General features: G+C 39.5%; 1 protein-coding gene across 3 annotated transcripts; it reads left to right on the top strand.

Annotated features, from left to right (window-relative positions):
- Nucleotides 1-2,145: 2,145 nt before the first annotated feature.
- Nucleotides 2,146-12,164, top strand: G3BP1 (GTPase activating protein (SH3 domain) binding protein 1). Of its 3 annotated transcripts, none has more exons than XM_010296259.1 (11): nucleotides 2,146-2,271; nucleotides 3,547-3,628; nucleotides 4,024-4,197; nucleotides 5,047-5,137; nucleotides 5,614-5,707; nucleotides 6,061-6,265; nucleotides 7,039-7,140; nucleotides 7,750-7,861; nucleotides 8,284-8,409; nucleotides 8,518-8,627; nucleotides 11,084-12,164. In XM_010296259.1, the coding sequence occupies exons 1-11, from the start codon at nucleotides 2,165-2,167 to the stop codon at nucleotides 11,288-11,290; spliced, it is 1,410 nt and encodes a 469-aa protein (XP_010294561.1). In that variant the 5' UTR covers nucleotides 2,146-2,164; the 3' UTR covers nucleotides 11,291-12,164. The 3 variants fall into 3 exon arrangements, with proteins under 3 accessions (XP_010294561.1, XP_010294560.1, XP_010294562.1); XM_010296258.1 differs by having other exon boundaries at nucleotides 8,497-8,627; XM_010296260.1 differs by lacking the exon at nucleotides 7,039-7,140.
- Nucleotides 12,165-14,500: the final 2,336 nt, after the last annotated feature.

Here is a 14,500-nt window from a genome sequence, read left to right as displayed (position 1 = left end):
AGTTCATATCTTTGAGGTTTTTGTTACTTCAGACTGTGCTCAGTCTTGGACATCTGTATCTGTACTACATTATGCTTACAATTTGAAGGTTTCTTCAAAACCACAGATAACTGGGAACTTCCTAAAATAGAAAGTGGACTGCGGAATCTGAGCACTTCCTGTGGTCAAGACCCAACCATGGAGTATCACTTTCTATATGGTTAGCTCTTGAAAATATCCTCAAACTGAAAACTTTTGAATGTATTGAAAATGCCTTTTTCAGTTCTAAGTTACGTTTGGTCTTATCCTTTCAGCACATCATTGTGTAAGTAACATCTCCTCGTATGGTGGTGATACACATTTCCTACTGAAAGGGCAGGCACTTGTCTATGCATCCTCTGGAGCCTGTCAGATCTTCCTCCCTTGTGTTTAAAATCACAAAGTGCATTTACAAAATAGAATGGGTAGACTTTGCATTTATCTTATTTTTAAACTTACAAAGAGAAAAAAATGTGTGAGGAAGGGTTGTGTTAAAGGGAGAGCAAAACACATCAATGTATGCATAATTATAGCAATTTTGTTATTGTATTAATAGCATTGTATTTATATCTTCATTTTGAACCTTAAACTGCATACCTCCCAGGACAGGAATTTGTGTACTGTATCTCTAAGCCGGATGAGGTGCATGCTGACTATTGCTGGCAGTTTGGGTGTGATCACATCTTCAAATATATCATCTGTGTGTTCTGTCCACGCTTTACTCAGATCATAGTTGTGGGCAGCTCTGTTTACCCAGGATACAGGATGCTGTTAAGTATAGTGACAAGGGAAAGCTTGTCCTAACGTACCTGCCTAGGCATGAACTTTACAGACTCCATCTGGATTAGTCTGTGCTAGAGGACTACTTAGTTTGACTTCCTTTTTTTAGTTGATGCCGCCACTTCTTGGAGCTATTTATAATTGTGCGGTCTTAAATAAAAGCCGATGAGTAAATGATGACTCCTGAACTGCTTTTTAGAGGGCTCAAGTTAGTAGTGTATTGGTTTTGATTTGCACGACACACCTGAATTTTGAATTGAATTTGCGTACCATGTGTTTGGGCAAGTGTTGTGTAGGGGAAGGGAGTGGAGGTCAAAAATGGGGAGAAAGTTTTTTTCATCATATGTAGTCTGTGATACATCAACAGCAAAACTGTCTGCTAAGCACCCATTCTGCTACCTGTTGGTACAGTTGAGTGTGAAGCGGAAAATCTAGTTTTGTTTCTGTATTGGGTAGCAAGAATATGCTCTGGTATCAATGTTTTTCCCTACCAGTTTGAAACTATTTTGTATGAATTTGAACAGTGTGTGTGAGTATTTGAAAGGAAAAGGAAGGAGACACGGGAATGTGCCTTGGTTTTCATGGATTTGCACTGAAGATACACATATTGTGTAATCTACCTGCAGATACTTTCTTTTTGTAACTTACAGATCCATGGAAATTAGGTAGAAGGTACCTAGATTGATTTGTCCCTGGGTATGGGTGGTACTGTTCATTTGTCTGGTCTTCTGGATTTAAGTGAGAGATGATTTTCTGAGTCTGGTGGAAGCAAGGGAAGAGTAGCATGCATTTGTTTATAGCATAATAATTTTAATATAATCTGATATTCCACTACAGCTTCCACTTGTTACAAGGAAGGAGTACTGTGCTGCAGATAAAAATATATTGGACTTGTTCTGATCTTTTAAAAACGCCCTTAATACAGTAGCAAAGGCTTTGCCTTAGAACATCTGACTTTTAATTCTGATTGTGAAGTCAAATGAGGTAAGTAGAACTTAGATCGACTGTAAATGACTTAGCCACTTAGCAAATCCTCTTGAAGAACCATACTTGCTTGCCACCTGCTTTTTACTGAGGGTATGTAGGATGATTAAATGCCGGCATGTTATGAGGTAATCTCCCTCACCCATGCAGCCTCTCCCACCACTGGTTTGGTACCCAGCAGTCCTCTCCCCAGCAACAAAGACTGATGACTCTGAAAACATATTGGTTAAACTGCTTACTGTGGTAAAACTGCTAATGGCTTTTGGTGTGTGCTTTCTACTGTGGTTATGTGGCTTATGCTATCAGTATGTGAACAGCAATGTGAAATGCTTATGTCTTATGAAGCTTTTGATTTTTCCATAGTTTTCAGTTGACCAAAGAAATGGTGATGGAGAAGCCAAGTCCCCTGCTGGTCGGGCGGGAATTCGTGAGACAGTACTACACTCTGCTAAATAAAGTGCTGAACCAAGCACCTGACTATTTGCACAGGTAAAGCTCCGCTTCGCTTTGTGATCTGTTTTTCTGCGTGAATTTCTTAATTTGTATGTTAAAATTGGTAAATAAGCTTATTACCACATCTTTGTCGCTGAATTTGGACACTTAAAAATCTGATTGACTCAAGACAGACTCTGGGTCTAGTTTGCTTTCAATTTTGATCAGCTGGGTTAAAATACAGATAATAAAGATTACAGGAATTCTTTAAATATCTGTGTTCTGATTGTTACTGAAATACTGCTATACATGAATTCTAAGCAAAAAAAAGAAAAAATGTAAGTCAAAAGTGTGTTGCTTGCTACTTCTAGTTGTAATCAATATAAATGAACGTTGGAGAAATGTTATTTATTTAAGCATCTTTTGTAGTTTGTCTTGATACAGTGCCCCCTGAACAGGGGAGGAACATTGAAAGTGGTGTATGCTTGTGTATTGGTATGTCTCAGTTATGCCAGCAGCTCTTTCTTAAAGGAAAACCAGAAATGATGAATGTGCAGCAAACTACAATCTGCTATCTAAAGAAATTGGTCCTGTTTGATTTGACAGGTATCCTACATTACTAGAACTAACCTCATTTGTGAAGATACTCTTTGTTTTGCTGTGCTTTTAATAGCTAGAAAAATAATTTCTGAAACCTTTTCTCTTAAAATCTCGGGAACTTATTCAGAGTATTTCTGCACTTAGGTGGACAGCCTGACCTTGTCCATTTGGGTCAGAGGAAAGTTTACAACGTGCCATGGAATTCAGTTGCAGTTTTTCACCTGCTGGCAGAATGCAGTCCCATGATGTTTTTGACATTTTAGCTTGTAATCCCACAGTTACAAAAAGGAAGATTTACCTGGAGTACTTTCTTTACTGTAGATGAACAAAAAAGTACCATTGCTCCTTGCTCAAGCTTTAAACCAGAACCTGAGGGGAAGCCTTTGGCATCCTGAGTGTTCAGGGTACTATGTTGCTTTAGGGACCTTGTATGAAAAAGGGAGAATGAGGTTGGATCATCTAGCTCCTGTGAGACTTTGGTTCTGGCTATTAATGTTTGGGTATCTGACATATTTGGATGCTACAGCTTACACAGGAGAACTTTGCATTTTCCCCTTTGATCAAAACCCCATACCCCCATATTGCTAACAGGATTATGGAATTGTATGGCTGTATTCCAATAATTCAGGCAGAAAACTTGCTTGCCGAGTATATTACTCATAATGCACTGTAATGTAGAGCTCAATGTTCTTGCATAGCAAAGCTTAGTGCTAAAATATTTTTTTCCAACAGGTTTTATGGAAAGAATTCTTCCTATGTCCATGGTGGCTTGGATTCCAATGGAAAACCAGCTGATGCAGTCTATGGGCAATCTGTAAGTACTTTAAAAAAACCAAAACCAAACCCTTAGTGTTCTTTCCTTCTTTTTTGATCAACTTTGTGGGTTGAGAAGAGACACATATCCAGCTGTGATTCATCCCCCTTTGTCCAAGTGCTTTCTGTAAAAAAGAAAAAAAGGGGGGGGGAGCGGGGAGAGAGAGAGAAAACTATCTAACTGTAAACAGCAATAGGCAAGATATGCTTCCTTTATTAAAGTTCATAATATAAAATTGCTTCCAAAGCAAACTTAAAGAGCATGCTGCCAACTCTCTCAAGAGAGTTAGGGAATATATTCTGAAACTGGTTTATGTTTTTGTGTTTTTTTTGTTTTGAAAGCTAATTTAGTAGAAATGGCTTCTGCAGTGTAATCTGTATACCATTCCTTCATAGGACATCCACAAGAAGGTGCTGTCACTGAACTTCAAGGATTGCCACACAAAGATTCGTCATGTGGATGCCCATGCTACTCTCAATGATGGTGTTGTAGTCCAGGTGATGGGAGAGCTCTCCAATAACATGCAGCCTGTGCGCAGATTCATGCAAACATTTGTACTTGCACCTGAGGTATGCTGTATTGAGTGCTAGTGTTGTTGTAGTGCTTCTGATGTCAGGATTAATGAGGCCTGTCTGGTTCAGTGTTGGAATCTGAAGGGTTAGTCTGGAAAGGTAGTTTGCCAGACAATTCTGCAGTCATGTTATGCAGATTCCTTAAATTATACTACTTCTGTATGATGGTATGTTAACCTTGAATATCATAATTACAGTTGTAAATTAACTTTTGGCCACTAAGTATGCGCGATGCATATTTTTTCTTGGGCATTTTGAAGTTATTTTATCTTTGATTTGCCCTCCTAGCAACTGGTCCTGTTACTGAAAAGAGCTAGTAGAAAGAGGAAAATGCATCCTGTCACTTGAAGACATGGGTTCCAGACTTTCTTGTTGTATAAAGTGTGACTTAGCATTTGAGGTGGATTTATAAATAGACATCTTTTTTGAGCAAAACAGTTCACATGATTGAAAACGATAGTGAAATAAGGAGGATTGCAAGATCACTTTATTTTTCGGTTTGACTTGGAGCTAAGAATTGATACTTTAGACCCCAGAAAGGTCTCACTCCTCCTTTTTAGCTGTTGTGAGCTATTGGAATTAAAAGCACTAATTTTCCCATTGTTCCATCCATACTTGACTTGCTAGTATGATGCATCTTCCTCCTCCCACCCCCCCACCTCACCTCCCCCCCGCCCCCGAATGATGCACGTTTTGTTGAAGGAGGCAAATTTTTTTTTTACGTGGGATTTATTTTACGTGGGAAGAATTATTTGCTCAATCTGTTCTTGTTTTCTCATTGTTTCAGTTTTTACATTACTGCAATTGATGTAATTAAATTAGTTCTTCCCTTTGATTTGCTTCTAGGGTTCTGTTGCAAACAAGTTTTATGTCCACAATGATATCTTCCGCTACCAAGACGAGGTTTTTGGTGACTCTGACACCGAGCCTCCAGAGGGTGAGTAGCAGGAATTTTTGGATGGTATTTGTTTGTGGGTCTATATCAACACTCCATTCCCAGACCAGAGAAAATCTTCTTGCTGGAGAAGGCAGATCAGCGTTAAGCTTCATGTTCTAGGTTTTTTCCTTGCCTGTAGCTTCCTTGCACTCCAGCAAGGAGTTGACATGCAGATGATTGTTATTTTTCTGTGTCTTACTAAATGAACTATAAGACTTATTTTAGCAGTTGCGATTGGATTTGTAGGCTATAAATCTGCTTCTCTGAAGTATTTGGAATGTGTTGTTTGACCTTGGTCAAAACTGAATAACTGAAGTGATAACAGAAGTATAAGGAACTATCTGTTCCATGTCACATCTTGATAGCGGTTCCCGTGCGCTCTTCTGCAGAGACTTCACCTGTGTGTTGGGGAAGATGCCTTGTGTTGGGTACTAAAGATGTGTGTGGTGTATTTTTTTTTCTTACTTCACATTTAGAATCGGAAGAGGAAGGGGAGGAACCTGAGGAAAGACAACAGACACCTGAGGCTGTTCCTGATGATACTGGTGCTTATTACGAGCAGGCTGTCAGGTAATAATACCTTACTAGATGAAGTCAATGTTGTGTGATACTAACTGCTTGTAGAACAGGTCAAATGAAGTTATTGCTACTCATGATTTTCTTCTTTGACAGTCAAAAGATTTCTATTTATTGAGCAGCTGAAACCAAAGTGCTGCTAGGCTGAATGCAGAGACTAGACTTTCAGTAGATGTAGTGCTTTTGTTGTTCTGTAGTGTAACAGTGTGAAACTGACATCCCTGTGCAATGTGGCCTCATGTAGGCAGATTAGCCTTGTTCTTCCTCTTGAATGTGATGTGCCTGACTTCTGTATTGGACAAATAGCATTCTCTTTTTCTTGCCTTTTTTGTGGTGCTCTCTAATAGCAATGACATTGAGGAACACCTGGAAGAGACTGCTGCAGAGGCAGAACCTGAGCCAGAGCCAGAACCTGAACAGGAACCTGAACCAGAGGTGCAGGAAGAAAAATCTGAGCCGGTATTAGAAGAGTCAGCTCCAGAAGAGACTGTGGAAAAGAGTCCTTCTCCAGCTCCTGCTGATCCAGCTCCTGCAGTACAAGAGGACTCCAGGGTAATGACAGTGGATGGCTCTTATGTATGATGTGGTGGTTTCATCAGTATGTTTTATACTCCTGTCCTTTTACAGAGCATGATCCTCTCTGGCGAGAGGAAAAATATCTGGAATTAGGAGTGTTTAAATGCTTAGTAATTTTTTTTCCCCCTGCTCAAGTTACTGTTCTCATGACCAGTTGCCTTGTTCTCATTTGTTCCTATACAATAACAGGTAGTTGAAATTCTAGCTAGTAACTAGTTAGTTAAAATACCAGGAGCTAAGGTAAGGCTTTGTATATTTGGTAGGTATGGGAGTTGTGGCAGCAGCAAGAGGCTCAGATTCTTTGTCTACAAACAGAGCTTCTGAATTTATGAAAAGACTGCAGCCAACATAGAGAATCAGGAAATGGGTGAAATGTGACTTTATTTCTGCTTGGGGACTTTTCTCACTCTTCAGTGTTAAGGGAGGCAAAAGTGGACAAATGAGTGTTTGGGAAACCAATACTTTATTTAACCTTGATGTGATTGTTGGTCTTAGGCCACTGCTGTGTCCTATTTCAACTCTACAGAGAATTTAGAAATAGCATAGAGGTGTGACTTCATTGTCACTACACCAAAGTCTTTTGAATTGAAAGGATTTGAAGGAAGTTGTGGGGGAACTGCTAGTGGCTGGATCCAGAATTTCAAGGACAGGTTAAAATTTATTATCCTGTATCTGTTTAGCTGTACTAGCAGGAATATATTTCAGAAGGGTAAAAGCATCTGAAGTTGAGTTACAATATCTTTTTTTAGACGTTTTCCTGGGCATCAGTAACCAGTAAGAACCTTCCACCCAGTGGAGCTGTTCCAGTATCAGGAATACCACCTCATGTTGTGAAAGTACCAGTCTCGCAGGTAGGAATCCAGCACCTAGAGGAGTTTAAGTGCTAAATGGGCTGATGGTAAACTGAGGTGGGGAAACATATAGTGAAATCTACTTGCTTATGATCTGAATTTTAAGTTTCTAAAGACTTTCAAATTCAATGTTTTATGATGGACTTAAAAATGTTATTCCTTGGCTTTTGGGTTGAGAAGAAATTGTTCATTGTGGAGGAAAAACAGAGAGTGTTCATGCGAGCTGTGTGTATCTGCCATCTAAAATGATTTGCAGCCTCTTAACAAAAGAGGCAACTTTTCTAACTTTTTTCCACTGTGTACTCATGAATGAGTTTATGTAATACAATCTATCTGTGTAACTGCTGTTGCACTTTGGGCAGAAAGTTATATACTTTCTTGTATATAAGTGTGAATGGGGTGACTTTGAAATTCTTACTTAGTCAAGTGAAATGTTTGCTTTAGCATTAGCCAACATGCATTTTTAGTTACAGGTGGAAAGAACTATGATCTGCCACCCTTTCCTATTTTCAAGTTACTTTACCAACAACTTGATGGTGAGCTCTTAAAAGCCGAACTCTACTGTTATGTCTGATTCTTTCCTCTTAACTCTTTTTTTAATTTATACAGCCCCGCCCTGAGGCAAAGCCTGAATCTCAGACCCCACCTCAGAGACCTCAGAGGGATCAGCGAGTGAGGGAGCAACGAACAAGCATCCCACCACAGAGGGGTCCTAGACCAAGTAAGAGAAGCTACAAAGAGCAAACTGTTGTTTTCTGACACTTGATGATTTTGGGGAAGCAATATGATGATTAAAGCTTTTAAAATGTCATTAATTTTGTCACTAAGTGAATGATTTCTACTTTTGTGGGTATGGTTATTTTAGACAACCTTGGTCTGAATGTCTGGCAAGTTAGAGCTGAATTTCACTAGCATTCTGTTGAAGTATCTAGGTTTCTACTCAAGTGTTTGTCTTCAGTTAAGTGATAAAAAGCAAACAATTACAAACTTGGTTGTGTAGAATGCTTACCTTTTTATATGTGAATGGATAAATAGAGTGTGAATTCTGATTCATTTATAAGGTGCTAATTCTGACCATGACTTGGTTTTTTGTTTGTTGTGGGGACGGGTTTTTCTTAAACAAGCTTTACTTTTCTGTTCAAGTTCGTGAGGGTGAACAAGGTGATGTGGAAACTAGACGCATTGTGAGATACCCAGACAGTCACCAGCTGTTTGTTGGGAACCTTCCCCACGATGTGGATAAAACTGAACTTAAAGACTTTTTCCAAAGTAAGTTAGTTGCTTTGCTGTACACTCAGGGTTTGGGGGTTTCAGCCATAAGCGTGGTCAACAGAGCATTCTAATGTATGACCCAAGAACTTGGCTTTTCTCTTGCAGGCTATGGCAATGTTGTTGAACTGCGTATCAACAGTGGTGGAAAGCTCCCCAATTTTGGGTTTGTGGTGTTTGATGATCCTGAGCCAGTTCAGAAGATCCTTAGCAGCAGGGTAAATAAACTTCTAGTCGGTGGTTTTTGGTCTGTTAATAACAGGCAATGTTTTTCAGATCACTCTAACAAGAAAAGATTCTACTTGGTCTCTTTGTTGGTTCCTTTGCTCTTTCTTAAGCATCTTAAAGTAGATAGGATGTCTTTCCCTCCTATTACTGAGACTTGTGCAGCATTTGTACAGATTGAATCTTTTGTAACAACTTAGGTGAACACGAATTTATTCATTATAGAGCCTTTTTCTAGTGGGAAGTTGCTGGGCACTACACAGGAAGCAGGTAAAAAGCTTTCAGGAAGGCAAGGTAGAGAGTCTGGCCCTGTGGACAAGTAGAAGCTTGTTTGTCAAAGAGGTTGAAAGGGAGAAACTATACTAGTGTGCAGGTTGAAAAGAATTTCTGCCAACAAAGGCAGGAGGTACCTGCTCAGCTTGTTAGTGATTGCTAATGCCAAATATGCACCCTATGACTGTGTGGTGTGGTGGTAGGCAATGAATCTGCATGCACCGTAACAGCTGTGCAAGGGTGTGCTTGCTTACAACCTAGAGTTTCCCCAGACAGGGACATCGTTTCTTCTTTGCTTTCTCAGTACTGTACAGCAGTAGTGCCAGCATATTTCGGTTCTTAAATTGAAAGGTAACTTGTGTGCAGACTTTTAAGCCTTGAGATTTGGTCTGAGTTTGGGATATTTCTTGTGGGTTAGACACCTTTAGCTGTGGGATGCCAGCAGCATTTGTGGCAATGCTTGATGGGTTAGTTTATACGAAGCCCAGCAGCCCTAGAAGCTCTCACAGGGACCTGGTGATTTAAGATCAGAATGCTGATAGAGAGTTGCTTCCTTAAGTGCTTTCCTACTATTGAGGGCTGAGCAATTCTAGTGTGGTCTAGGGTAAAGTCTAAAATGGGTGATTTGAAACCGGTGCTAAAAGTAGGTTGAGTAAATCTGGTTGACTTTTTGGCCTGAGTTGGTGTGGGAACAAGTAGTGCCTTAAGCCATTTCTTAGCTGCAAGCAATATGTGAACACTTTCAGTGGTGACTTAAACTTGCATGTTTTGAGTTTTTGCTGAAACAAACTAGAAATGTTCGCTCATGAATTCTCTTGCAGTGGGAGAGGTAGCTAAGAGCTGAGTGCCAGACTTCATGTCAAAGGAATGCCAGAGGCATGCTCAGCTGAGGGATTTGGCCTTTGTTTACTTCTTCAGCTGTGCCACTCTGTAACTGGAGCCAGAGAAGAGAGTGGATGCTGGCTTCCAAGTTAGACTTTGAATGTGTAGTAAGCTTTCAAAGTTGGTATACTCAAAGTATCTTTTCTGCAAGCCTATATAAATGCTTAAATCATAATGGATGGGCATGATTTTCTGAAGTAAAATCTTTATTTTATTTTTTTATGTAAACTTAAATCCTGAAAAGCAGTTTAACACATCTATGCTGCCTTGAACAGCACTAAATTCTGTTTTTAGTATCCGTTGTTTGAATTGTTTTGCAAATGGGCCCATTTTTTGAGCAAACATGTCCTGAAACAACAGGACGTTTTTCAGGGTAAGATTTGCTATAAATGAGCTTAAAAGGCTTTGGTAGATTGTTAGCCAGTGAGGCTAAACCTGATGTCTGCTGCCTGATTTGAGATGTGGGCATTTACATGGGAGTCAGTAATAAGGCTGACATGATGCTTTGATCTTTTAGTCCAGCACAGCTGGTGGCTAGAGGAGGCCAGTGTGCTTCATCCTTAGATCTGTTCTACTTCTATAGTCATTCAGTAGAATTGAATGGCTAGTCTTTCCATTTGATGAGAAAGTGTTGTGCCTGTGCCAATGATGGATCATATTTTTTTATTTTCTTGTTTGTTATGCAACTGCAGGAATAACTTGAAACAAGTGAGTCCTTATTCCTGTAGTTCTTAGATTCTTGCAGACTTCAACTTTTTGTCTGCAGCAAGGTTTGTGGGATGCTGCAGTCCTGCTCCTCTCTGCTCTTGCTTCAGTGAAGTTCCCCAATCAAGTGACCACTTCTCACTGCAATTCTAAGAAAATTGAGCTTGACCTAAGTGAAAGACCTCACTGGCCTGTGTAGCAAGGTGGCAAAGAGGATCTGACATTCTTTATGCCATAAGAAAAATCAACTGGGACTCTGCATAGTGGCAGACTGTGAATTGCCTCATATTAGTGAAAGTAGATTACTGTTAATAGTTGAATTCATTTTCTGAAAGGTGGGAGAATGCTCAGTGTTAAGCCTGAGATTGCTTTTCAAGTGGTCCTTTCGCATCTTTTTAATATTTCCTCTAGTAAAGCACAAGGCTGGACATACAGTTTGACTATTGCCATTTTCTAGTAATAAATTGGAAAACACTTTAATTTGCTTTCATGGAGAAGAGGATATGAGACAAGGTTGCAGAAATCTGCTTGACATTGAAGAGTTACTGGTGAGTCATTAATGAAAGTACCTTTTCTGCTTTTGTTGCAGCCCATCATGTTCAGGGGAGAGGTGCGCCTGAATGTGGAGGAGAAGAAAACAAGAGCTGCCAGGGAGGGTGACCGCAGAGATAACAGACCACGTGGACCTGGAGGCACTCGTGGGGGGCTGGGAGGTGGGATTCGAGGGCCTCCACGGGGAGGAATGTCCCAGAAGCCAGGATTTGGAGCTGGAAGGGGGATCGGGCAACGCCAGTGAATGCATCACGGATGTTGACATGGTGGCGCAAACCCTTTTTCCTGCAGATTTGTGAATTTCAGCCTTGGGTATCTTGGAATGTGGCCCTAGCCTGTTATAGACTGCTACGTTTGATACTATTTTGGCCCCTTTTTTGTTTGTGTTATGGTTTTGTGATTTTTTTTTTTTCTAGTCCTTGTCCCAGATTCCAGCTTTGTGGAACAACGTTTTAGGAAAAGTGGATTTTAAAAAGAAAAGAACTGAATTTTCTTGTTCACCTCAAAGTTACGGACTGGATTTTTTTGGTACCAGTGGTCTTTCCTAAAGGAATGTCTCTTTTTATTTTCTTCTTTTTTTTTCTCCCCTCTTTCTACTGAATTTGGGTGCATTTCAGTCAGTGGAATAATATTTCACGTGCATGTGTTCAAGAGCCTGTAGGAAAACATAGTACTTGGCAAGTATTTCAAGGGCAGAAAAACAAAACTATCGATTTATCCTTTGAGGGTCATATGAACATCCTCTGGTCCGGAGATATTGCCACTTGAAAAATTGACATTCACCTTTCTCTTTGTGGCGCTGTAAAAGTGGAATAATGGGTATCCGTATAATGTTTTTTCTTTTGATACATGATCACGGAAAGGAATTCGAACTGCTGTTTTACCACTTTAAAATTTTGGATCGTGGGATAGGTTTTAAATGTCTAGAACTTGACTCTTAAAACGCTTTTCCTGAACTTGTGAAATTTTTTATTGAAATAGGGAGGTTTTTTTCATGTTTAGTTTGTATTTGTATAAAAAAAAGCAAAATTGTTGTGCCTTCTATTTATCTCTCATTCCAGTCTTGGCAAATTGTTTTAAAAAAAAAAAATAAAAAAGGTCTAGATTTGCTTTATCAAGTCAAGAGTATGTTGGAGTTCTTCCAAGGGGAAGAGGTTCTTCCTTCAGTTCAAGGTTTGCTAGGTAGAGGTAGCTATAGCTGAAGTTTTTAACACCTTCTGTTCATCAGTTTGGCTGCATTTAAATAATTGAAAACTAGTACTTTTTGGATGCAGAATTTAATAACTTTGATTTGAGGCTGGGCAGGCCCCATTACAGATTTTGAAAAGTAGAACTGAAGCAGAAGTACTTTTTCTGTCACATCCTTTACAGTTCAAACTACTGTATGTAACAGAGTTGTTTTTGGAGTTTAGGCATTAATTTCATCCTCTGCTTCTGCCAGATCTGAAATGGATGGATGGTATTTTTGTCGGAAGTGCCTGTTTGTCATAGTATTAAGAAAGTTGTTGGAACACTCTCCACTGTCTCTGTAAGATGAAACTGAAAATAAAATAAAAAACTGGGTAATTTCAGTTGAAGAGATCTTGTAAGATTGTACTGCACAAAGCAGTATTACTTCTGTGATATGTGGTGTTAAACATCTGGATGAAAATGGCGGTTTTGAGCCTACACCAGACCTTCAGACCTCTTGGTAGTATGAAAAAGCTGATTAGTAAGTTTGCTTATATGGGTCAGGGTTCATTGTTTCTGTTTTCTTGATTTATTTACATATATTCTGCATATGCACAGCAGTTTTTTCTCTTGACATTTTCTTGCTTTAAACCTAGAGCAAAGCTGCCCTTGCCTAAAGGGCAGATAGGTATTACCTATTTCAAACTGTGAATTTTTTTTTTGCCTTTTACTTGCCAAACCTAGCAGTTGAGCCTGGTTATGCTGAATGTCAGTAGAGTTTGGGTTTGTGTTTTATTTTGGCTTCATCTTCAGAGTTGTGTTATGCTATTTGTCCCTTCCCTCCTTATGAATGTTTCTCAAGATTGACTTGCTTACAATTTGTTCCTGAAGACTTAATATCTTAGTGAATCGGAGGAGAGTGAAGTGTGATAGCAATAGCTGTGGTATGCTTTCTCACAGCCAGCATACTGGAAATACATACTGCTTCCTCTTGTGGTAGTAACTGGTATTTTTCTAAAAATGAAAAAAGCTTTCTGCATTTTTTTTGTATCGAGAATGACAGTGAGGTGAAGGTGTGCAATGGAAGTCTTTCACTGAACTCTGTCGTTGTTTGTGACTCTTCATTTGTTGGTTTCTGCTGTTCTTGATGTTAAATCCAAAACTGCAGTAAGAGGTTGCACTTCAGACTTGCCAAAGTGCTATTAATAGAAGCTTTTTTTAGCTCTGAACCAAATCTGCAAAAGCACCTGTAAGCCTGAAACACCATTTCTGTAGTGGGAGTTGGACAGTTCTGGCTTGAGAAAGAGCTGAGGAACGTCAGTGAAGAATTTCAAAGCCTATGAGGTGAAGTGTATGCTTGTTTTCATATGAATCATACTCTCAATATGTTAAATAATAAAAGACCCAGAAGGTGATGTTCATGTCCAAGATGACAGGCAAAATAAAATATTTACATAAAATTTTCTTGGAATGTCTTATAAAGAAATACTTTTCAAAAGCAAGTTATGTTGACAACATCTTGAACAAAATGTAGAGTGACTCTCTGCATTTTGGTGGTTCTGTGACTAGTTAATAACAGTATACTGAGAAGATCTGCTGTAGAATGTTGTTACATTGGCTTTTTTGTTTAAACTTTCTAGCAGCCTCAGCCCCTCTGGTTTCTGCATTGACTGTGCTGTTAAAACCTTAGTTATCTCTTGTCTAAGGTCTTCAATGCTTTGCATGCATTAATGGTGAAGATGACTATGAAGAAGTCATGATTTGATGAGGCTAACCTCTAATAACCAAGGTAGTCTGACTCACTCTGGAAAGAAAATACTACAGGGAAGTCTCGAATAGGACTGTCTCCCTGCTAGCACCTCTGCTTTGAGACAGAGGCATTGTTTGCTGAAGTGCTCTTAATATCCCAGTGCTCTGCACCGAGTAGGAAGTGGGGAAAAGTTGGCCAGACCTGTCATAGGCTGCTTTTGCACCCACAAAAGCCACATGGACAGTATCAGAACAACCTTGATGATCCTTCTACCTTAATGGTCTGCCCTTCTGAGAGCACGGAGGTTTTGTGTATGTGTGATTTATCACACATTTCAGGTGTGATTTGGCCTCTTCTGACTGATTAGTATAAGACAAGTAGGAGTAAGACACTTTCATTTATGATAGTATTTCATACCACCCAAACCAGAACTGAAAGCCTTTGCTGCGTTTTCTTTCGTTAAGGGCATTGTGCAATTAACTAGGCTTAGTTATCCTCCTGTGCAGGGAGAAATACCTTCTGGAGTACTTTTAT

The sequence above is a fragment of the Phaethon lepturus genome, unplaced genomic scaffold (genome assembly GCF_000687285.1).
Source record: "Phaethon lepturus isolate BGI_N335 unplaced genomic scaffold, ASM68728v1 scaffold13131, whole genome shotgun sequence".
NCBI lineage: Eukaryota > Metazoa > Chordata > Aves > Phaethontiformes > Phaethontidae > Phaethon > Phaethon lepturus.
This window is presented reverse-complemented; position numbering and strand designations above follow the sequence as displayed.